Consider the following 24,073-nt stretch of genomic DNA (forward strand, 5'->3'; position numbering starts at 1 on the left):
ACGCCGCATGTCATTCCCCAGCGCCCTCCTGACCCAACCTCAGCCCTAACCCCTCTCCTCCCGGAGCCCTACCGCCCCGCCCCCTTCTTCGGTCATCCCGGCCCCACCCCCTCCCTTTAAATCATCCACCCCTGCTGAGTGGCCTTGGCTTGCGCTAACCTGAAAATGGCTCGTGAGGCCGAGGAGGTGTACGGGGTGGAAGCTGCTGAGTGTGTGTGTGTTGGTGGCAGGCAGTCCGAGGCACGAGATCCACTGAGCAGGGAGTTAGGAAGGGGTTGGGGCTCGCGGCCCTTCTTGGCCACCCCTCTTCCGTCTGCCTGGAGTAGCTTCCTCTCCTCATCACAGGGCTGGGGGATGGTGACCCTCTGCACCCCTCCCGCCCCCAGGGACATCCAGGACCGCAGTATTATCAAGATCTATAGGAAGGAGCCACTCTACGCCGCTTTCCCTGGCTCACACCTCACCAACGGGGACCTCCGGGTATGGCTGGGGAGGCCCCGGGCATTGGGGAGGCTGGGCAGATGGGGTCCAGGAGCACAGAGTCTAGTCACTTGTCGCCAGGGACAGCTTTGGAGAAGGGAATGTGGAGGCTGAAGCAGAGGGTGGCCTCCATTAATTGTGGAGTCATGGAGGAGTCCTTCCCCTCATCTGCCACTTTCCCCTCTTGTCCGATCAGATTTCTCGAACCCGCCTCTAAATATTCTAGGAGACCTCTCTCAGGAGCCACCCCTTACCTTTTCGCTTCCCATCCCCCACCATAGGGTGGGCTGGGGGTCGCTCCTCTGGTGCCTCTCCCTCCACCACTTCTTCCTCCGTGCTGGGAGCCCTGAAGGGAAAGGGGCCCAAGATGCAGCAGGAGGGTGGGAAGGCAGAGAACAGAAGGGACTTCCTAAGCGTCAGGGGGGAGCTGCTGGCTCAAGTAAGAAGCAAGGGATCCCCCTTTGTGACCAGCCCTGTCCGGTTCGGGGGCTGTGTTCTGCACAGAGAGAGATGGTGTATGCGTCGCGGGAGTCGTCGCCCACGCGGCGCCTCAACAACCTGTCGCCCGCGCCGCACCTGGCCTCCAGTTCGCCGCCGCCGGGGCTACCGTCGGGGCTGCCGTCGGGCTCGCCGTCACGCTCGCGCCTATCGTACGCCGGGGGGCGCCCGCCCTCCTACGCCGGCAGCCCCGTGCACCACGCGGCCGAGCGGCTGGGAACCGCCCCCGCCGCCCCGGGCGTTAGCCCGAGCCCCAGCGCCATCCTAGAGCGGCGCGATGTGAAGCCGGATGAGGACCTGGCGGGCAAGGCGGGCGGCATGGTGCTGGTGAAGGGCGAGGGCCTCTACGCCGACCCCTACGGGCTGCTCCACGAGGGCCGCCTGAGCCTGGCCGCGGCCGCCGGCGACCCATTCGCCTACCCGGGCGCCGGTGGCCTGTACAAGCGCGGCTCGGTGCGCTCACTCAGCACTTACTCGGCCGCTGCGCTGCAGTCCGACCTGGAGGACTCACTGTACAAGGCGGCGGCCGGAGGCGGCCCGCTCTACGGCGACGGCTACGGCTTCCGCCTGCCGCCCTCGTCGCCGCAGAAGCTGGCCGACGTGGCTGCGCCCCCCGGGGGCCCCCCACCGCCGCACAGCCCCTACTCGGGGCCGCCCAGCCGCGGCTCGCCGGTGCGCCAGTCCTTCCGCAAGGACTCAGGCTCCTCGTCTGTCTTCGCCGAGAGCCCCGGAGGCAAGACCCGCAGCACCGGGGGCTCCTCGACGGCTGGAGTCCCCCCTCCCGAGCTCTTCCCCGGGCCTGGGGAGCGCCCGCTCGTTGGGTTCGGGCCGCCTGTGCCAGCCAAGGACACGGAGACCAGGTGAGGGACGCTGGCGAGGCCCGGGGCTGCGCGGGTGGGGTGGGGAGAGGGGACACGGCAGAGTCCGTGGCAGGTTGTGTCCTGGACTCTCAGACCCGGGAATCCTTGTAGACCCGGAGTAGCCTTGAGGGGTCGCCAGAGTAACTTGGCCGTGGCAGGGAAGGCACTGGAAAGACGTTTCATCTGCAAAGCCTGAGAGCTGGATGAGAGGGCCCCAGACAAGGACCCTGGAGACCTGGGTTTGCATCCGGTCCCTGAGCCTCAGTTTCCCCAACTGATATTGAGGCTGAAGTAGAACTCTTTATTTAGTGCCTTTCCTGCTCAGACACAGAATGTGCCGCCATGAGAGCTGTCCAGCACAGGGCCGGCTGAAGTCCACTGGGGAGGGGGTGCTGGTAAGAAGTGGGGATGGGGAGAGAGGCACATTTCTTTAAGTAGCCTCCGAGCTGGGGAACTCTTGCCCATCATTCAGCTCCCTGCTAAGGGTGCAAGGCTGGAGGAGGTAACCAGGGCACTGAGCTGCCCCCCTCTGCCCTCAAGCAGCACTGCTAAGAGGTGAGAAGAAACAATTCATTCACACAGCTTTCTTGTGGCCTGTGTGCCAGGCACTGCACTGGCCACTGTTTATGCCAAGCTGAGCAAACACGGTTCCCGCCCTGCCTAGTGAGGGAGACACAGCAAAAAATACTTGTTCTTCCCTTGGGAGGGTGTACTCCTGAAGGCTGTTGGGGACTCTGGGATGGCTTCAGAGGAGAGGGTAGGGAGGAGGGCATGCTGGCAGGGGGAATACATGTGCAGAGACCCAGAGTGACCTGGGTGGGGCCCGTTAGGGAGCCAGTGATGAGAGATGAGTCTGGAGAGGGAGGGGGTGACTGTCAGACAGGGAAGGGCCTTTCCAATGTTGGGGGTGGGCTGTGGACCCTTAGGCAGTGGGACCCTTTGAACTGTCTGTGCGCTGGTGGCTGGGGAGGGGATGGTATTTCCTCTAATTATCCATCTTAGGAATGGGGCACTGGGCAGGAGGGACCCCATGCCCAGAGATGGGGTTGCTCAAAGCCACCGTCTTCCCCAGGGAGCGCATGGAGGCCATGGAGAAGCAAATTGCTAGCCTCACTGGCCTGGTGCAGAGTGCCCTACTGCGAGGCTCAGAGCCGGAGACCCCCAGGTGAGGTGTTTCTCCCAGCACCACTGCCCAGGCATGTGGGTGGGCAAGAGGGAGGGAAGGCGAGCAGCAGGAGCCCTGGGCTCAGCTCTGCCAAGGTCTCATCATTTTGCCCTGGGTGAATCCCCTCCCTTCTCTGGGACTCCATCCTGAGATCAGGGGACTGGAGGAGTTTATGTTAAGGTCTCACCCAGCTTTGACAGTCTGGGGCCTGGACCCCCTGATGGCCATCTTTTCCCTGTGCCACAGTGAGAAGATTGAAGGCTCCAATGGAGCAGCCACCCCCTCAGCACGTGAGTGACCCTTCTCCCCTCCCCCACAGGTTCTTGCCCTCTCTGAGCCTCCGATTCCTAATCTGTAAAGTGGCTACATCACCAGGCTTCAGTGGATAAATGAGTAGTCACCTTAGACCAAGATGCCTTCGCTCCGGCGCTTTGCTCCTCGCAGAGGGCTGACCACTAGTTGGGGCAGGGAGCCAGAGCCACGTCTCTCTGTGGCTGCTGTGTGGGGTCAGGAGTGGGGAGGACTTTACCCCAGGCTCACGATTTATTCCCTTTCTCCCGTCCTCGTGGTCCCTGTCTGCAGCCTGCGGGTCAGGCAGCCGGAGCAGCGGGGCCACCCCAGTGTCCGGCCCTCCCCCGCCCTCGGCCAGCAGCACGCCTGCGGGGCAGCCCACTGCCATCAACCGTTTGCAGATGCAGCTACACCTGCGTGGCCTGCAGAACAGCACCAATGACCTGCGCAGCCAGCTTCAGCAATTGCGGAAGCTCCAGGTACCACCCTCTCCGGGGCCTCGCCCTGTATCCCGCTTCCTCAAACCCCGCCCCCTCAAACCCCGCCCCGCCAGAACCCGCCCACGAAACTCCTTCCTGCGAGTCTGCCCCATCCCGAGGCCCTCCGCCGCTCACTGGGTTGCTCTCCGAAACCCTCCTCGAACTCTCGCCACCTCGCTGAGTCTCTACTCCCTCACCAAGCCCCCATCCCTCGCCCGGGTCCCCCTCACTGAGCCCTCTTGCCCCTTTCCTTAATCCTCACCGCTCTCCTGAAGCCCCAATGCACCTCACTGAGCCCCCTTCTCCGGTCAGTATCCCTCAGGGCAGTCCCTGTCCCTTCCTGCCCCGCATTCTCTACCCCCTCCCCTCCCTTGGGCGGAAGCGCTTCCCCCAGATCCCCTCAGCTCTCCCTTCCTCAGCCCACACAGTCTTCCCGGGCCCGCCCCGCCTGGCAGATGGTCCCACCAGTCAGGAGCCTGGCATCGCTGTGCCCGCTCCTCGAGAGTATCCCAGGGCCCGTCAGGTGAGAATAATGAGTAGAGACAGGCTGGAGAGGGGGCAGAGAGTTGCCATCTGGGCAATGGGTAAGATCTCGCCCACCCCCACCTTTGCCCCAACTCGGCCTCAGAACTCGGTTTTCCCGGCGCAGCCACGGAAGCTCTATCAAACCCCAGTGCTTGAGTCCTTCATCGAAGCCATAGCCATGCAGCCGCAAGGTGGGCAGGGCCCTACGTAGGGCCACCCCTTGCCCCCCAAATATCCGCTATCCCGTTCTCCTGCCTCAATATTTACCCGGAACGAAACATTTTCCTCCGCCCCCCACCATCTTACCCCCTCGCTGCAGCTAACCGCCACAGCCATGCAGCTGCACATTCTGCAGGGCCCAACTTGGCACTCCTCCCTCCACTATCCCAGGCCGTTCTCCTCCTGCCTCTATTCTTCCCCAGAACTAAGCCCTCGGCCTGTGCCCCCCCGCCATCCCACCCTTTCACTGCTGCTCACGGCCACAGCCGAGCATTGGTATCTTCCATGGAGCTTGCCCCGCGTCGGGCTCTCCTCTGCCTGCCTCCTCCTAGCCCTCTCCCGGCTGCGCGCCTCCGTTCCCTCCCACCCGCGTCCATCGGTCCATCTGCGTCCCGCAGCTACAGAACCTGGAGTCTTTGCGCGCGCTGCTGAAGGGCACGGAGGCGGAGCTGAGCATGCGCGTGTCGGAGGCGGCGCGGCGGCAGGAGGACCCGCTGCAGCGGCAGCGCACCCTAGTGGAAGAGGAGCGGCTGCGCTACCTCAACGACGAGGAGCTCATTACCCAGCAGCTCAAGTGAGGCGGGGCCCAGCTTTGGAGGGAGGGCTGGGGGTGCGGCCTGGGTGGCCGGCAACCTGGTTTCACGGGGAGGCGAAGCTCCCTTCCTTCTGAATCACAGGTGACGTTCTGAAGCCTGATTTCCTTCTCCTCTGTGGCCTGATTTCTCTGTGACCCACAAACCTTTGACCATCTGGCACAATTCCTGTTTTCTTTTTTTCTGGCTTGATGCCTGCTTTTGCTATAGTCTTGCTTCCTAACGGTCCACAGTCTGGCTTCCCCGTGGCCTGTAGCCTTACTCTTATGCGTCCAGCTGCCCGATGTCACTCTGCCCTCTGCCTCCTTTCATTCTGGCCTGTGACCCGTGCAAACTGACCCTCGAGTATTCAGGTGGAGCTTTCAGGTGTGGCCAGCTTGGTCAGCTTGGCGCTGACCAGTCACGGTCGCCACCACTCCAATTCTCTGATCTCTGAGACCAGGTATAGCCAAGGAGAACCCTCCTCCCGTCCTAGTGCAGCTGAAACAGGGCTCCAGGAATAGAGAACACCCCACCCCCAAATGCTTAGACATGGAAGGGTTAACAGAAGACAGTCCTCTGCTCCAAATTTAACAAATGGCTGTCTGGCCAAAATTCGATTGTCTGGCACCATTGAAGGGAGAAGCTGCCTGCCGCTGTCCATCCACTGAGTGAGCGGCCCCAGCCCACTGCAGCCTTCCCTGGTCAGTCCCTGGGGTCTGAGACAGAGGCCCTGCTCCTCCATCTGGTCTCCCTCTAGGTGGTTCAGGGCACAAGGGGCCTGAGGTCCAGCTCCAACACTGAGAGGCTGTTTGATCACGATAGTTTTTGCCCTTCTCTGCACTTCAGCTTCTTCACCTGTGCCCCGTATTAAGATTTTCGCAATTCTTCCCAGAGAGGACTTGGATTCAACTGGTCAGCGACTCGGAGCCAGGGAGGCTGCTCAGAGGAGCCCAGCTTTCTCACCAAGCTCACAATTGGCTGTATCACTTGCAAGGGGCTCCTTGAAAAGGGTCCCTGCTCCTCAGTCTTGGGCGCACAGCCTATAAGTACATGTGCTTTTCAGTGAGGCACAGGGCAAAGATTCTCATGACCCCTTGTGGCTGAGATGAAATAAGGGGCCATCCCACTTGGAAATAAGCTGGTGGCAGCCACTGCATCACCCCTAGTGTGACAGCTGAGTGTCAACTCTTGTCAGATCTCCAAGTAGACTGATGGCTGCCAACCCCCTTACCCAGGGAATTCCATTTACTCAACGTTCCTGTCCCCTTTTTGCCCCTTTTTATTCAGCACAGAGGAGCGGGGTTGGAATTTTCGAAAGGAACTTTACTGAGACATTAAAGGAAAATAAAAGGAAATATAAAAGTACAGAGGCAGAAGGGATGAAAGGATGTATTTATGCTCCTGTCATATGAGCGTCTGGTCCTCAGCTTCCTGGGGGCCTCAGTTCTCCAGGAGTACACAGACGCCCTACCCGCTGCCCTGTTATCAAACCCATTGCTCAGACTGCTCACTTGAGAGAGCTTGGGGGCTGATATATGCTTCCGGCAGGATTCTCCATCTGCTTCGAAAGGAGTTCCTGCCCTTTTTTGGGTGGGGCTTGGGCTGCACACCAGCACTGCTGTGGCTTCGGCCTGGCCAGGGGGACGTCCCTGCCCAGCTCCCATAGCCCCCTGGCATCAAGTCAGCCAGCAGGCCCCCTGCTGTGGCTGCAGCCCCCGGACACGTGCTCTCGCTCGGCTTCCCTCTGCCCCTTCCTTTCGCCCCCTGGCATCTTGCTGGGAGTAAAGGCTGCTTCAGTGCTTACTCTGCTTGGCTCACTCACTTGACCTTCTAGCCAAGCGCTTGAGCGCTGTCTAGACGTTGCCCTTAGGGAAAGCCTCTGCTGACTGAGACCTTTTGGCCTCTGGAGCATAATGTGACCCAACCCAGGACCAGCTCTGTAAGCATGTGACCTGTGTAGTCGCACAGGGCCCCATGCTTGGGAAGGCCCATGCTTGGTTTAATGCTCTGCTGTCACTATCTTGAAATTCTTAATTTTTAAACTAGGGGCAAAATCTTCATTTTGCTTTGGGACCCCCAAATTATATAGCTGGCTCTGTCCTGACCCTTACCTCTCAACTCCTCTAGAACTAAACCTGGGTCTGGAAACCCCACTACGTTCTGATCCCAGTGCCTAGACTTGAGCTGGTCTGGACTCACTTGCAGAGCCTGCCCAGGTTATGGGCCCCCAAACTTTGGCAGATGGTAATGATCAGAAAATCGAGGTGCTAATTGAGCCTAAGGCGGGCCTTGTCCCTTCTGCCTGAGAGTTGCAGTGTTATTTCCTCCTGAAGGCTTACCTGAGTGCCCTTCCTCTGCAGAGTGATGTTTGAGAGTGACCATTTTACAAAACTGGCCCACCCTGAGCCAGTCAGGTTATCACACACATCAAAAGAGAGTTGTTCTTTCTCGTGTGGCGGCGGGAAGGCTGGGTGGGACAGTGGGTGGGTGTGGGGTGATGTTAGTCCAGTGTGGGAGGGAGATGCAGCAGAACCCAATGGCTGAAATCAGACAGGAGTAGATCCTGCTTTGCCACAAAATAGTTGTGTGACCTTGGACAGGTTAGTTAATCTCCCTGAGCCTTTTTTTTTTTTTAATGCCAAAGCCCATTGTTAGGGTAGCTTAGTTAGGGTAGCTAATTAATTAGTTAGGTTAGCTGCTATAACAAATTGTATTATGGTTCAAAAGTAATCAATATACCTTTCTTTCTCATGGAACAGTATTGGTGGGTTAGCGGAATGGCTTTCCTCCACGCAGTCATTCAGGGACCCAGGCTAATGGAGGTTTTGCCATCTTCAATATGTGTCTTCCAAGCTTATCCACAGGGTCATTGTCTTTCAACCAACAGGAAGGGGAAATGAGCATGGAGGAGCTTACATGGGAGGTTTTTAGGCGCCAGGTCTGGAAGCAGCATGTAACCCTTCCACTCATATTCCATTCACTAGACCTCAGTCGAATGGCCACTTCTACCTGCAAGGGAGGCTGGGAAATGTAGTCTAGTGCCTAAGCTACTGTTTGTCTGTGTGTAAACTGGAGGTAATAATGGTTCCCACTCACAGGATTTGTTGTGAGGATTAAATAAGGTAAAGAAAGTGAAGAGATGAATGTGCGCCTGGCAGGCCATAAGCACTTAGTACAAGATAGCTCTTTAACTGGTACTGCTGACTCATAGGATTTTGTCCTTGGCTCCAGTGTGATCTGTCTTTTCACCCGCTAGTTGGATGAAGATGTATAAAGCATGCTGATAAGATTTGCTGATGACACAGAGCTCTGAGGGGGAGCAAATCTGTTGGATGGTAGAACTGAGATTCAAAAGTTGTTCCTACATGGATGGTTGAGCTGAAATCCAACAGATGGGATTTGACAGGAATGTATGTAGAGTCCCGCATGTGGGTCAGGGACATCAGTGACTCAAGTACAGAACCGAGATGACCTACCTGGGCAGAGTTCCTTCTTTCATTTATTCATTCCTTCCATAACTATTTACCAGGCATTTATCCTGCTCCGGGCACCATGCCAGGTGCTGGAAATCAGAGATGAATCAGAAAGACATGGTGTCTGCCTGCCTAGAGTTGCTTAGCCCAGGAAACAGGAGCTCCAGGGAGGAAGCAGACCCCCAACCCCAAGTGCAGGGAAGGGGGGAGAGGTTCCCATTGGAACCTGAGGATGAGTGGGAGTTAGTCACACATGTGCGTGCGTGCGTGTGTGTGGGGGGGTGCTAAACGGAGTGTTCTAGGCAGAGGAAATGGCATTATAGAGGCCCAGGGAGAGCAGCACATACGAGAACCTCAGCAATTCTGGATGGTTCTAAACAGAAGCAAGCCAGACGAGGAGGACAGTGGATGTAGCTGGAGGGAAAAGAAGAGCAGCTCCCAGGGACTGACCCCTTGCATTAGCTCATTTAATCCTCACAGTGGCCCCAGGAGGGAGGAACTCTTACCATCCCCATTTTTTTGGGTGAGGAAGTTGAGACCTGGAGACAATCAGCAGCTGGGCCCGTGAGCCATGGCCGCTGAGCCTGCACGTCCGGAGCCTGTGCTCCGCAGCAGGAGAGGCCACAGCGGTGAGAGGCCCACGTACCGCAAAACAAAAACAAAAACAAAAAACGTTGGGATCCATTTCGGGTTCAAAACAGGCGGTGGTGACTTGGTGGTCTGATTTACATTTTAGAAATATGGAGGGTTTTAAAACGACACAAGGTCTTCCCTGGTGGTGCAGTGGTTAAGAATCCACCTGCCAATGCAGGGGACACAGGTTCCAGCCCCGGTCCGGGAAGATCCCACATGCTGTGGACCAACTAAGCCCGTGTGCCACAACTACTGAACCTGCACTCTAGAGCCCATGAGCCACAACTACTGAGCCCGTGCACCACAACTACTGAAGCCTGCGCACCTAGAGCCTGTGCTCCGCAACAAGAGAGGCCACCTCAGTGAGAAGCCCGTGCACCGCCACTAAGAGTAGCCCCCGCTCGCCGCAACTAGAGAAAGCCTGAGCGCACCAACGAAGACCCAATGCAGCCAAATATAAATAAATAAATAAATTTTTTAAAAAAGAAAAAACCCCACAAGCTCAGCATAAACCATCTGAAAATTGAAAGCAGCTTTGTCATTGAGGAAAGAGGCTGAGTGTCTGGATCACTTGAGCAAAGGTAGTTGGACGTGGCAGTGCCACCCTGAAAAAAAGAGACTCTTTAGGGGCACATGCAACTGCCTCCAGTTCTCTGAAAAGCTGCCAGTTTCTCTGCTGTGTCCTTGGCATAATGAGAATCATAGGATGCAAGTTATCGGGAGGGAGATTTGCATTGATGTTAAGAAAGATCAGAACTTCAAAGAGGGGGCCCAGGGCACCTGTTAGGGAGTGCTTCTAAGTCTCATCTCTGAAGTTTGGCTTTCTGATTTCACCTGGGCTTGTGGTCTGGTGAATGGCTTTTAATTTTGATCTGATTGGCGGCCTGATTTCTTTCCAGCTGCCCAATTTCAGGGGGCTGGGCTGGGGCCAGAGGGACTGAAAGGGTCTTTCTGTGTGGCTGCAGTGACCTGGAGAAGTCGGTGGAGAAGATCCAGAGGGACGTGTCCCACAACCACCGACTGGTGCCTGGGCCCGAGCTGGAAGAAAAGGCGCTGGTGCTGAAGCAGCTCGGGGAGACGCTGACTGAACTCAAGGGTGAGCCTGGGGGCACCCCTACCCCCACCCCACTGCCTGTCCTCCCAGTCCTCAGAGCTGCTCCCTCCCCAGCTCACTCCTTCCCTTCCCCTCAGCTCACTTCCCAGGCCTGCAGAGCAAGATGCGGGTAGTGCTGCGTGTGGAGGTGGAGGCAGTGAAGTTCCTGAAGGAGGAGCCACAGCGCCTGGATGGGCTACTCAAGCGCTGCCGTGGGGTCACAGACACGCTGGCCCAGATCCGAAGGTCATACTATCCCTGAGTTCTTATCTCTGACCTCCAGTTTCCCAGTGAGGTCACATACTGAGCTAGATCGATAGGTCAACCTGACCCCTTATCCCAGTTCCCACAAAGCTCACTGGATCTGCACCTCAGCTCTGATCTGTGGCCCCGTGCATGTTGTAGGCTTGGCCCTCCCATTTGCCGGATGCAGTCACTCCTCCCCAGGCCCTTCCACTTGTCCTGCAAGATCCCAGAGCCCTCCTCCAACCCCACCTCCCCCAGGCCAGGCTTCCCTCCCATGGGGCCACCATCCTGCAGGCCTCACAGCTGCTCCCAACTCTCCCAACCCCAGGCAAGTGGACGAAGGTGCGTGGCCACCCCCCAGCAACCTCCTGAATCAGTCCCCCAAGAAGGTTACAGCCGAGACTGACTTCAACAAGAGCTTGGACTTTGAAATGCCACCCCCCAGCCCTCCACTGAAGCTCCACGAGATGAGCGGGCAAACCGAGGGGGCCCCTCCGACCCCGAAGGCGGGCAACCCCACCAAAGGCCTGGACACTCCTGGCAAGAGAAGCGTGGACAAGGCTGTGTCTGTTGAGGTGCTGGGCCCGGCATGGGGGGGCCAGAACTAGGCTCACACGTTCTCACCACCGTCCTAGATTGGCAGGTGCCAACACGTGGGGACTTGTTCCTGGGGGACGAGGAAGTCTGAGAAGCATACTGAGGGTGACATGAGTCCTGCTAGACAGAAAAGCATATTATAAACCTATGATAATCAGGGCAGTGTGGTGCTAGCATAAGAGTAGATGATGTGCTCAGTGAGACAGAATAGAATGTCTAAAAGCAGGTCTAAGTTTATCCCAAGAGTAGTTTGTAATGAAGGTGGTATTCCAGGCTCACAGGGAAAGCGTGTAATACTCAAGGAGAAGCCCGAGGCTCGGACCAAATGGGAGGCTTCCTTTCCACTCCTTGCATGTGTGGCCGAGGCCCCAAAGGTCCAGGAGCAGGGCAGCCACTTCAGTCCTGACTGTCGACCCCTCCTCTCAAGGCTGCCGAGCGGGACTGGGAGGAAAAGCGGGCAGCCCTGACCCAGTACAGCGCCAAGGACATCAACCGGCTTCTGGAGGAGACACAGGCAGAGCTGCTGAAGGCCATCCCTGACCTGGACTGTGGGAGCAAGGCCCACCCAGGCCCAGCCCCCACCCCTGACCACAAGCCCCCCAAGCTGCCCCACGGTCAGAAGGCAACCCCCCGAACGGAGCCCAGTGGAAGGAGAGGCTCAGGTATGGGGGCAGGTAGGGGGCTGGCGAAGAGCCCAGAGGAGGGGAGCCCCAGCCTCGGGAGCTCTCAGGTTGATGGGGGAGGCGCTTGGGAGTGAGAATCTTTGTGGTCAGGCTGCCAGAGGAGCGAGGTGCTGGCCTGCCCCTCGTCCACGAAGGGAGACCCAGAGGGACGGGATAGCACTGGACTCCATCCAGGGATTTTTCCCCCTGCTCTGACTTCTGCTGAGAGGACCATGCAGGGAGGATGAGCAAGTCCAGGCAGGTCGTCCCCCTGCACGTTCTGACCCGGTGTGTGTGCCAGAAGCGAGGCTGTGGTGAGACGGGGTGCGGGTGCAGTGCTGAGCTATGCGGACAGGGTTCCCGTGCTCCCTGAGCCTGTGAGAAACCCGAACCAGAAATGGCAATTGTAATTCACGCGTTTATTCATTCCTGCTGCGTATATTTGTTAAGCACCCACTATCTGCTAGGTGCTGGGGATAAGGAGATAAGGCTGCTTTCAAAGAGCTTTAAATTTCGTGGGAGAATAATACTAACATCTGTGTTTATCAAGCACTCACTATGCGGCAAGAACTGCTCCAAATGCTTTTCTACGTATCAATCCTTATAATTTTGCAACAATCCCAGGAGGCAGATACAGTCATTATTTCCATTTTACAGGTGAGGACACTAAGGCTCAGTGTGGTTAAGTAATCTGTCCCAGGCCATACCTTGTGTGTAAACCGGAAATAGGATTCAGGTGCTAAATGCTGTCCTAGAGGAGGCCCTGGAAGGGCAGGAAGGGCTTCCCATGGAAGGGGACTTTCCATTGGAGCCTTGCATTTCCCTGGCCAGTGAGACAGGGCATTCCAGGGAGAAACAGCACATACAAATGCCTGGAGGTCTGTGTTTGGTGTTGCCCAGCTGGGTCCAGACCAAGGATTAGTAAGCAGAGCTGAAGCTGAAAGGTTGGCAGGCTCAGAGGGTGCTGGGCCAAGAAACTTGAACGTGGTTTGGGGTCATGGGGAATCGCTGGGGGATCAAAGGCAGAGGAATGTCAGGCTTGAGGGACTTTTCTGCAGGTTGCCCAGGAAGCAGCCCCCACCCCGGGAAGAATTGGGGGAAAGGAGAGCCTGGTGGGTGGGGTCAGACTCTCAGAATAGTACTCTCTCTTGATGGAGAAAGGATGAAGGTCAGTGCAGGGCAGGGCTGAGGGGTGGGCAGGAAAGGGATGGATTAGAGCAGTGATTCTCAAACTTGAACGTGCACGTGAAATCACCCGGGGATCTGCTAGAACGTGGATTCTGATTCAGCAGCTCTGGGTGGGGCCTGTGCTTCTGCATTTCTAAGAAGCTCCCAGGTGCTGCCAATGCTGTTGTCCCACGGACCACACTTTGAGTAGCGAGGGATGAGAGTGCTGTAAGGGGAGGAGCAGCAGGGCTTGGGGTCGGATTGCACAGGGAGGTAGGAGAGAAGGAGGAGGGGGCCTGTGTCCTTTCCCCTGCGTGTTCCTCTCCCTTCCTCGCTGGAGGAGGAAGCCAGGTTTATCCTAACCCTGGAGTCAGATGTGGCGCACAGACTCCAGGGTTACGAGTCCCCTGACCCCCAGTCCCTTGGCCTCCCGCAGATGAGCTGACAGTGCCCCGATACCGCACGGAGAAGCCCTCCAAGTCGCCCCCGCCGCCCCCTCCCCGCCGGAGCTTCCCCTCCTCCCATGGCCTGACCACCACGCGCACTGGAGAGGTCGTGGTCACCAGCAAGAAGGACTCGGCCTTCATCAAGGTACCGCCACCGCTTGGGTAGGGGTCAGGGGGTCGAGTTGGGGGGACGCCTGAGATGACCTCTGGAGACTCTCTGGGGTGGTCCCCTCTCTCAGAGGAAGTGGAAGGAAAGAAAGGAGGCTGGCGTGACTCTGCTTCTGGCTTGGGCTTCCTCCGTGGCAAGGGGCCATCCTGGCCGTTGAGGAGCTGGGGCAGGTGGGAGACGGTCTGGAAGTGCTGGGGCCTAGGAGGCGAGCGGGAGGTGCCCAGAGCCTGGTCTCCATGGGGCCCGGGCCCTTGCAGAAGGCCGAGTCTGAGGAGCTGGAGGTGCAGAAGCCCCAGGTAAAGCTGCGCCGAGCCGTGTCCGAGGTGGCCCGCCCGTCCTCCACGCCCCCCATCATGGCCTCTGCCGTCAAGGATGAGGACGACGAGGACCGCATCATCGCAGAGCTGGAGGTGGGTCAGGGGCGCACCTGGCCCCCCGAGTCATCAGCCAGGCCCCCTCCCTTTGCCTGTCAAGCTGACCCCAGGGTGAGGTGCCGGACTAGGACAGGGGACTGCATTCTCGGGTCCCCACTGAGGCTGCTTCAGGAGCCTCTCCTCCTTGCCTCAGTTTCTTCTCCACTGTAAAATGGGGGAGGGGGTCTAAGGTCCCTCCCCACATGTTTGAGTTTTTTACTGTAGTGTCTGAGACACCCCGCAACTGCCCTGACACCTCCTGTGCTCTGAGACCCCCATCCCCTAGTGTTCTGAGAACAGAAGCTCTCGCAGACTCGCCCATATACCTTGACCCCCTCCCAGTGCTGTAAGTCACCCAGACTCGAGTGTTCTCAGCACCCCTCCCCAGAGGCTGAAGACCTGGACCACCAGGGCCTCTGGTGGCCAGTGGCCATGGTGAGGGGCCAAGGAGGGCCAGCCCAGGCCACCCCCTCCCCATGAGTGCCTGGGTCAGAGCCCAGCACCCCCATCCTCCCTGTACCCCCTCCTCCAAACCTGCCCCCACCTTCTGCTCCCCAGGTGTTTGAGAGAAGCTCAGTGTCTCCCCTCCCCCCCACGCCCTGCCGCCAGCCGATCCCCACCTTGCTGTTCCCCCAGGACCCGGGGCCTCCTGGGGGCTCAGCCCCGGGCCCCACGTGGAAGGTAACGGGCTGCCCCCCACCTCTCACGGCGCTCTCTCTGCCTGTGCCTCCACGCTTCCTCTCCTCACTTCTCACACTAACCCGCTAGAACACCCGCTAGAACCTGCCAGTCACGTCCCTGAGTCCCGCCACTGCCACGGCCTCACCCCCTCCCCCGCCCCAAGGACGGGTGCATCACCCTTCCTTCCCTCTCCAGACTCCAGCAGCCTGGTACCTGGTGGCCCCCTTGGGGCCTTTCCTTACAGGCCTGATTCCGAGTCTGGCCTGTGGTGGGTGTTTTGTTCATATCTGTAGCCAGAGTTTAGGTCTGGCCCGAAGCCCACGTTTTGTCTTTGGTCCAAGATTGGAGTTTGGATCGTGCTTGTTACATGACTTTAGGCCCAACTCGAAGTCTGACACTGTCCTGAGCCCTCGCCTGGTCCCTGCCCCCATCTCCCCTACTCTGCTGCCTGTGCCAGGTGGGGGCTCTTTCTCCCACTAGAATCTATGCCTTGCGCTGGGCACCAGGATGCCCAGGAGGAAGGCTCATTTACAGCCTCTCTCCGCCCCATGGCCCCATCTGGGCAGAGAGCTTGGGATGGAAGAAACCCATGCCCTTCCTTGGCTGCCGGTTCTGTCTTTCGGTGTTGGGCATTTCAACTTCAGTCCTTGCTGCTGTCCTGCTGCACTTATTTCCTCTTTATTTTTTCTTGGGAATTTGAGGGTGACCTGCTGTCTGCACCCCAGGGGGCTGTGCTTGGTTGGGGAGGGGGAATTGTGGGGCGGTGGTCTGGGAATCTCTCCCTCTGCCCAGTTAGGTTGTAGCAGGAGGGCTTCTGCTCTGCAGAGGGGAGCCTCCCATGCACTCACGTGTTCACCTTCCTCATCTGGTTCTCTTGGCCCACAGTGGGTTCTGTGCTGGCCACCACCTGATTTTTAGCCTGGCTTGAGACCTGGTGGTGCTTTGGCTCCCTGGCGGGGGGAGCAGACAGGCACCAAACAGGTAGACAGTGCTGTGTGCTGGGCAGAGGCTGGGCACAGAGCAGTCCAAGGAGCCGTCTGGGGGTGTGGCAGGGCTGCCCCAGGCTGGCTGTGTCCTCGGCACCTTGGCCCGCTGCACCCAGCCACTGCACCTTTCTGGCCCTGGAAGCCAGTCCTGGTGGGGTCCAGTGGGCAGAGCCCCTCCACTGGCCCTTTGGGCTGGCTGCCCCTCTGCATCCTGAGGCGCCATTGGGCAGTGGAGCCGGGCGGGCATGGGTCGCCCTCTCTGCCTTCCCAGTCTGCACCTCCCACATCCAGGTAAGCAGATGGCAGGGCTGGGTGGGTTTCCTGGGGCGGGGGGGTCTGGGGGTCCCTGCTGCCCCCCACGCATCTCCCCATGGCTCCTTTTAGTGGAAAGAGCACTGGACTTGGAGTCAGACTGCCTGGGTTCAAATCCTGGCTCTGCCACTAGCTAGCTGTGGGTAAGTGACCTTGGGTAAATTACATGACACCCCCCACCTCAGTTTCCTCATCTGTAAAGTGATGAGAGTAGTAGCCATTTCACAGGCAACAGAAAGGGTTAAGGATGAAGGCGTTTATGGCAGTTCCTGGTATAAGACTCTGCTCAGAATTAGAACAGAATTCACTCAAGTGGGGTAGGGGTGACTGGGGGCCTCTCTCTGTGCCCCCACCAAAGCCAGAGCCCGGGACGCTCACACAGAGGCAGATGCTCTAGCTTTGCCCAAGCCTGTGCAGCAGAGGGACTTAGCTGAGCCCCTCCCGTTGTGACTGTGAAGCCCTCAGAGAAAGCTCCGGAAGTAAGGGGTAGGGACCAGGAATCTCTGGCCTGAGATGAGGATGGCAGACCCACCCTCCGAGGCCAGAGGCCAACACCTGGTCTCCACCCACACGGGACTGCGGTCTCGGACACTCAGTTCGAGTCAACAAACAGCTGATATCTGCCGAGCACTTACACCGCGCCGGGCCGTGTTCCAAGCACATGCCCACTTGTGCTCACTTCATCCTCCACCAGCCTCACGTTATTGTTACTCCATCGCACAGATGGGTAAACTCCTGGCAGTAACCATGAGAGCTGCTCTCAGAGTTTAACATGGGTGATGAGATGTAAACATGTGTCTGTGCTTCTAGGTAAACTGGCATCTTTGGCAGAATGTGGGAGACCGTAGGGTGTGGTGGAAAAAGGCCTGAGTTCTAGTCCCAACTTTGCCTCTAACTTGCTGGGTAAACTCAGTCAGGACCCTCCCCTGCCTCGGTTTCCCTATCTGTGAAAGGAAGGGGCTGGGCTCACCCACATGCGACCCCCCATCCCAGCTCAGGGTGCTTCGGTTGCAGGGACCACACTCTCCCTCATCTTTCCTCTCTCCGCAGGCTGCCGCAGGCCGCAGGCCCTTCTGCGTCCCCCGGATCATCTTGACAGAGTGTGCCCCCAAACCTCCCTCTCCACCAGAGGCCAGGCTTGAGGAACCCGGCCTCAGGACAACCCCTACCCCACGACCCCGGACCCTGGCTGGCAGCGGGAGGGGCTGGGGTAATCCACGGGCCCCGCCAGGGCTAACGGCTGAGGTTTCCCAGCCCGGGAACAGCTCGATGCTGGAGAAGGAAGGGCCGGCTCTGAAGAGACTGGGGACAGGGAGCTACAGCCCAGAAAAGGGAGGAGCTGGGGTCCCCTGTTCTCGGGGACCTGCCCCAGACAGGACCCAGGAGCCCTCCGCTGCCGAGACCTACCCAGAGGAGACCCTCAAGGACTCTGGACACGACGCCCAACCCTGCAGCGGGGACTGCAGGGGTCAGCGTGCTGCTGGCCTGGGCTGCACGGGGCACGGTGCCACCACCCAGCGGATGGACAGCCTGGAGGAGACGCTCCGGGAGCTGGAAGCCACCCTGAGCCAGATGGGCACGGCCCCTGCCGCGGGATCCCCTGGCAGCCCCCCACCCCTGCCCCCTGGTCCCCAGGTGGCTGCCTCCTGCCCCGTCCTCTCCTCTTACCTTCCTGCTCCAGTCTTCAGAGCTGGAGGGAGTGGGAGGCTGCAGGAGCACCACGCCAGCCCCCTCCTCCCACTGGCCTTCTCTCAGCCCCGCCCCCCTCCTGGGAGCCCGGTGCCAGGCTGGGTTTGCAGGCAGAGCCCCTGGCAGGCTGGGAAGCTGGCCTGCCCAGGGATCAGCCCAACCAGCCGTGGTGGGGACCAGGGCCTCTCCCTCTGCTCTGTATCTGTAAACCGACAAATAAAGTTCTTTCCCCCTTCTGCATCCCCACACTCCCCTCCTCCTCTCTTGTCTGACTCTCTCTGTCTCTGCTGTTTCTCTGCCTGCGCCGCCCTTCTGGGCAGGCCTGGTCCCTGGGGTGGTTCAAGGGGGCTGGACTTGTCCATCTCTAGGGAGACTTCGCCCCCATCCTCCCATTCAGAGGAAGATGTGGGCCTGGGGCTGCCAGTCCTACTTTGTCTGCCATTATAAAGACCCCTCCCCCCAGATCTCAGGCACGTTCTCTCGGGCCAGGAGCGGTGGTGGTGATGCCAGGGACCTTCACCTTAAAAATGGCTCCCCCAGAAGGGCACCAGCTGCCCCCGGGCTACTCAAGGAAGCCACCAGGGTTCTCACCCAGGAGCTGTTGGGAACTTAGCCGGGGGCCCCATCCCCTCTCCTGCAGGGAGGCCTTAAACCTGGCCTGAGAGTGGGCCTGATTCCTGGGGTGGGGGGGTGTGGAGCCAGGGAGAGCTCTCCAGGTCTCAGAGGGCCCACTGTGCCTGGGCTGCCTGTGTGACCTCACCTCCAGTCCTGACCCTCTTCCTCTTCCTGCAGAGTGGCGGTGGCAGTGTGCCACCCATGAAGGTGGTGACTCTGGGCACCTCTCGGCTGAAGGCGGCCCAGGGCCAGGCAGGCAGCCCCGACAAAGGCAAGCATGGCAAGCAGAGGGCCGAGTACATGAGGATCCAGGCCCAGCAGCAGGTAAGCCTGGGTACCACGGGGGCAGGGCCTGGCCCCCATCCAGACGCCCTCCCCCTCCCCCTCCCCACTGGCAGTGCTGTGTGCTCTTGCTGTGTACTGGCCATCTCCTGCCAGTATTCCTGTGACCACCTTCCTGCCGGCTGCCCAGAGAGGTCCTCCCTGCCAGGACTGCCCCACCGGTCCCTTAAGCCATCTTCTCCTTCCTCTCTCCAGTCCCAGGGCTCAGGATCTGGTTCTCAGCCAGACGGCTCCTCTCTCAGAAGGCCCCTCACACAGGACCAGAGAGGGCTGTCTCCTCAGCCGCTCCTGGACAAGACCCCGCTAAGGCTGGTGACCCCGGGGTGTGGAAGGGGCCTTTATGCCCGTCTTCCTGCCACTCCACTCCCCTCCTCTGCTTCCTTCCCTCTGCTCTCAAGTCCTACCTGCTCTTTGGGGTCCCCACTCTCATCTCAGCCTCCCTCTTAGCTCTTAGGCCACCTCCCAACTAAGGGAGAAACCAGTTTTGCATCTGTTTTTCAGTCTCGTGTTTGGGTTGCAGTGTGGTTAATGGGGAGGGGGAGGAAGGGGAGAAGTACTTCGGCCCCCCGTTGGGTGCCGTAATAGTGGTGGAGGCGCTGCACCCTCTTTCAGATTTAATTAGTGGGCCTGGGACAGTATATAGAGTTGACAGCCTCACCCATGGATGTTTCTGCCCTGTGGCTCACCTGTGGCCCGGTCGGAAGATGCAAATGGTCCTCAGGCCTAGATGTTTAGAGAGACCTTTAGTGCGCTCATTTGGTTCAGTAAATATTTCCGAGCAGTTCCTGTATGCCAGGTCCATTCTCAGTGCTGACTGGGAGTGGGGGTCATGAAATGTCCAGATGCTGTGACTTGAAGAAGGTTCTAGGCTCAGAGGCAGGAGGTGAGAGATGGGCAAGTCTAGCCACCTCCTTTACAGATGAGGGGACAGCTCAGAGAAGGAAAGGGACTTCCCACGGGCCCACAGCAAGGTGGCATCAAAGCCAGGACTGGGACCCAGGGATCTCAAAGCCCTTCCCACCACATGGCTCTGCCCAGCCCTGGGCACACAGGCCTGCCTGCTGGTCCTCGGGGGAGTCCAGTGGAGACGCCCCTCAGTGGACGTCCAGTGGAGATGCTCCCTGCTGGCCAACCGTCTTCCTCGTGGGTCCCCAGACACATCCTGCCAGTCCCACCCCCAGCTCTCTTTCCTGCCACTACCAAGGATGAGTTCCCCTCCTCCTGTCCAGGCTGGTCTCTCTGCGGTGTCTAGAATGGCCGCCGACATTCCCGGGGTATTCACTTGTGCCGGACACACACATTAATTCATTGCACACTCACTACTCTGAGGATGGGCCTTATTATCCCCATCTGACAGATGGGGAAACTGAGGCTTTACCCAAGGTCACAGGGCCGGCAAGTGCTGGAGCAGGGTTCAGATCCAGACTGACACCCAGGCCCCCACCCCCGCACAGAGTTGCTTCTGCCTCTTCAGCGGGCGCCTCCCTCCTCCGGAATTATGCTCCCCACCTCTCACCCTGACTCCCAACTCCCCCGGCACCCAGCTCCTCTGCCTATTGCCCTCTTTCCTGCCCCTCCAGTCACCTCCATCGCCTCCACGCCCTCTCCTCCATTCATCCCTCAACCCACCCCCTCCTCCTGCTTCCTTCCAGCCTCACCCCTGGGCTTGGCTAGGTCTCCAGGGCCTCCAAATGGCCTCTTTGCACCGTGCTCTACCCCCCTCTCTGCAGCATGTTGGGCACATACGCTGCCCCCCACGTGCACTGGGGGGCCGTGGGACCCTCCGCTCCTTGGCATCCTCTCCTCCCTTGTCGGCTCTCACCGACCCTCCTGGGCACCTCCCCTCTGCCCACCTCTTCACTCCCCTGCGTCCATCTTCTTCCGCAGCCTCTTTGCTGCTCACACCACGTGCTCCTCTCCTTGGGCACCAGATGCCATCTGTCCCTGCCCAGGCCTCTGTTCTGAGCTCAAGCTTGCCCCTGATGCTCGCTGCTCGCCACTTGGGAAAGTCACCGGCCCCGGGCCTCCACCTACGCTGAGGGGTCCCCGCCTCCCTCACCTTCCCCAGCTACATGGTGCTTCTCTCTTCCCACATGACTGGTGTGGCTGTATCTCACTTTCACTTTTCTGGAAACCTTTCTTTAAAAAAGCATCTTCTCTCTAATGAAGTATTACACGTTCTTTGCAGAAATGTTTTAAAGTAAAGAAATGTTATAAAGCAGCAGGGGAAAAAACTATCCTGTGCCTCGGTACCCCAGTGCGCGCCCTTCTAAGGTTTCCCTGCAACTTCTGTGACCCCTAACCTATCCTCCCAGACCTGCGGGGTGGGGACGGCTGTTTGTGAAATGCGGATTTGATTTTATCACTCCCCTAGCATACCACCTGTGCCCTCCAGCCCCGGCTGGGTAAGAAAATCAAAACTCCCTCACTGGCCGCCCCGCCACCCCAGCCCGTCCATTTGCTCCAGTCACCCATATCACCTGGCCCTCCATCCTGAGGCCAGGGCACCGTTCCATCCCAGCTCAGTCTGTGACCCTGGTCAAAGTCCTCTGCCTTCTGCAGGCTCTTTCCTCATCTGTACAATGAGGGCGAGAACCCAGAGGCCGGCTTCTGAGTTCATGTAATATAATACCGTGTGTGGGAAAGAACTTCGAAAGCCACAGAGCGCTCTCCAAAGGGAAGGGGTCACCACCATGCTTGGCTGCACTGTACCTTTGTCAGGGCCAAGGGCTGGACAGAGGCCTCTCCTTCATCTCGTGGTTCTGACACTAGGAGCTCGAAGCGGCCTTGACAATGATGAGGGGGAGGGGAATAGAAGTGGCAGGACCAGACAGAGAAATCGGGGTGGAGGAGTGGAGGAAGTTCCGAGAGGGGGCGCAACTGTGCCTGATACCGCAGAGACATCGGAGGAAATGATTGAGGAAAAGCTCTTGGATGTGCTCAAGATTCAGGGGTGGGATGAGAGCCAGATTCCCAGGCGACAAGGATCGAGGGCTTGGTGCGGGCATGAAACTGTGGACACCCCCTCTTCTACTAGGGCTAAGCAACTGTTGGACACCTAGCGTATCTCCTCCACTGGTTCCGGTGAAGAGACTGTAATGAAGGGACCAGCAAGAGACGCTGAGGCACCCAGGGACCAGTGAGAGCAGGAAGCTGGACCTCCCTGGGGAGAGGGGTCTGGGGACCTGGGGTTTAGGGAGCCCTGTGAGAGCTGGACAGTAGGTGCTATAGTTCTGGAGGGCACAGCATGCCAGCGACGTGGCACCACGTGGGGAGGGAGTAAGGAAGAAACTTTACCCCCTCTCTCTTTCCGCCCTGTCATAATCCCCAGTGGGCAAACCCAGCCAAGCCAGCCGGCCACGGCATGGCGGGGTCAGCCAACCCGGGTGCAGAGCAGGGCAGAAATCAGAGCTGGGGATGGAGAGGCAAACAGAAAATATCACCCCTCTTCTGTACCAATTTTAAGCATCTTATTTAATCCTCGTAACAACTTTATATCTTTAAAAATCTGTGCCTTAATCCCTTTGTCACTGCCACATCCCTACAGCACCTAGAACAGTACTTGGCACACACAGGCACTCAATAAATATTTGTTGGTTAGGTGAACGAATGGATGAATGAATGAATGAATGAATTTGCCACTGATCAGGCCCAATCCCGATGGAACTAGACAATGCAGACTTGAAATGTTAATATACTAATGATATAATAATAATAATAAATAATAGCTACCATTTATTGCCTGCATCCTGAGTGCAGGCACTGGGCCTCGTGCTCTGTGTGCATCGTCTCATGTGATTCTGGTGCTGTAGGTGCTGTTATCCCTGCTTTGCGAGTAACGACATGAAGACCCAGAGAGATACCTGCCTAAGGTCACACGGTTAGGAAGTGGCAGAGCTGGGACTTAAACCCAGGTCTGCCAGTTACAAATTCTGCTTGTCCTAACGCTGGATTCTACTGCTTTGCTGGGAAGCATAACTTCGTGGGTGCCGCCAACCCTTGGGGAGACGGCACTCGTGACGGGAACACTGTTGACAAGAACGTTAGGGGAACGATGGTGGGCCTCACATGTAGCGGTCTAAGCGGTTTTAGCTGCACAAAACAGAAACTCCAAAATGGCTTAAATGACAAGGAAAGGTATTAGCTAACGAAACAAGAAGCAGGGAGGTTCCAGGGTTGGGGAATTCAGCAGCTCAAGGACATCAAGACCTGGGCTCCTTCCATAGTTCTGTTCAGGTGGCCCATCATCCCACCCCAACCGAACACATCTGCCTTCATTCCAGGGCTCCTAGGCACACAGATCATTGTAGGAGCAGGAGAACCTTCCCCAGAGGCCCCCAGCTGACCTCCCCTCTCTCCTCATTGCCTGTCTCTAGATCAGTCACTAGCTAGGAGAAGGGAACGGCTTGAATTGCCATAGGTTTTATCGGGACGCATTCCCCTTGGGCTGGGGGAAGCCCCACCTCTTCTGCCAGCCCAGTGCCTGATTCAGGCAAACAGCTAGGAAGAAGGGCGTGTGGGCAGGAGGAGGTGGCCCTGGGAGTGGCCCTGGAGGAGGCGCCAACAGGGTTGGCAGCATCAAGATGACCTACGCTTGTGTGGAAATCTATGCCTCGTAGCCCAGAGGGACAGGTCAGTAGGCTCGGGGCGCAGAGAGGGGGCTAGACTCTGGCCCACAGGAAGAGGAGGGGTGTGGGGTTCAGCCCTTTGGGTGTGGCTAACGGTTCCAGTCTCCCCCGGCTAAAGCTGACCATCTAGGAGGTTTCTGCCTGTCACAAAGGTGACAAAGCTCTGTTTCTCTGGACATAATTAAGAACAACAGGGGGAGGGATTGCTGTGCACGTGTGGAAGAAGAAATGTGACCAGCAACCTCAAGGGCGGGTTCACTGTCGGCCAGTCAGGTACATACGGTCTCCTTGGTTCCCTTCCAGGCTGCGGGAGGCACCGTCTGGGTTTCCCCTGCGAAGCATCTGATAGAGGCTGCCCAGCAGCTGGGTGGTAATGTAGGTCAGGGAGAAAGGGCGTGACCGTGCCCAGACCTGGCCCGCAGGAGGTCTCTGTCAGTGCGCCACAGCAGTCTGCCTCTAGTCCTCATGCCTTGTCTTTTTTCATCAGGATGGGTCGGTAGCTAAGTAAGGCCGGGAGGGACAGTGGATACAACTACAGAGAGAAAACCTGGTCCATGTTGCCCTAATCGAGGGATCTCAGAGTTCTGTGCAGCAGGATCACGTGGGGCGCCTGGCTAAAATGCAGATTCCTGAGCTCATGCTAGAGATGGACCCTGGGGTGGGGCCCTGGAGTCTGCATTTGTGACAGGCCATCTCCTCCAGGACCAGTGTAAATGCAAGGGGTCTGCTGGAGGTGAGGAGGGGGCACGGCCGTTTCTGTCAGAGGTGACCTGTGAGTGCCGGACACGTCACAAGGGGGTGACCTCCCATTACCCACAAGGCACAGCTC

General features: G+C 58.3%; 1 protein-coding gene across 2 annotated transcripts in view; it reads left to right on the forward strand.

Annotated features, from left to right (window-relative positions):
* Positions 1–24,073, forward strand: part of SRCIN1 (SRC kinase signaling inhibitor 1) — a gene marked incomplete at both ends in the record, with an annotated part of 63,100 nt that overhangs the window by 38,081 nt on the left and 946 nt on the right. For both annotated transcript variants that reach the window (XM_082860558.1, XM_082860559.1), the window contains 13 exons: positions 387–480; positions 985–1,838; positions 2,911–3,003; positions 3,250–3,293; positions 3,586–3,773; positions 4,916–5,091; positions 10,164–10,294; positions 10,390–10,537; positions 10,866–11,112; positions 11,562–11,796; positions 13,400–13,554; positions 13,836–13,988; positions 18,452–18,598. In XM_082860558.1, the coding sequence (XP_082716684.1) occupies positions 387–480; positions 985–1,838; positions 2,911–3,003; positions 3,250–3,293; positions 3,586–3,773; positions 4,916–5,091; positions 10,164–10,294; positions 10,390–10,537; positions 10,866–11,112; positions 11,562–11,796; positions 13,400–13,554; positions 13,836–13,988; positions 18,452–18,598 (2,665 nt within the window). The remainder of the gene's footprint in view (positions 1–386; positions 481–984; positions 1,839–2,910; positions 3,004–3,249; positions 3,294–3,585; positions 3,774–4,915; positions 5,092–10,163; positions 10,295–10,389; positions 10,538–10,865; positions 11,113–11,561; positions 11,797–13,399; positions 13,555–13,835; positions 13,989–18,451; positions 18,599–24,073) is intronic.

This window comes from Leucopleurus acutus (genome assembly GCF_964270905.1).
Source record: "Leucopleurus acutus genome assembly, chromosome: 19".
NCBI classification, from domain to species: Eukaryota; Metazoa; Chordata; class Mammalia; order Artiodactyla; family Delphinidae; genus Leucopleurus; species Leucopleurus acutus.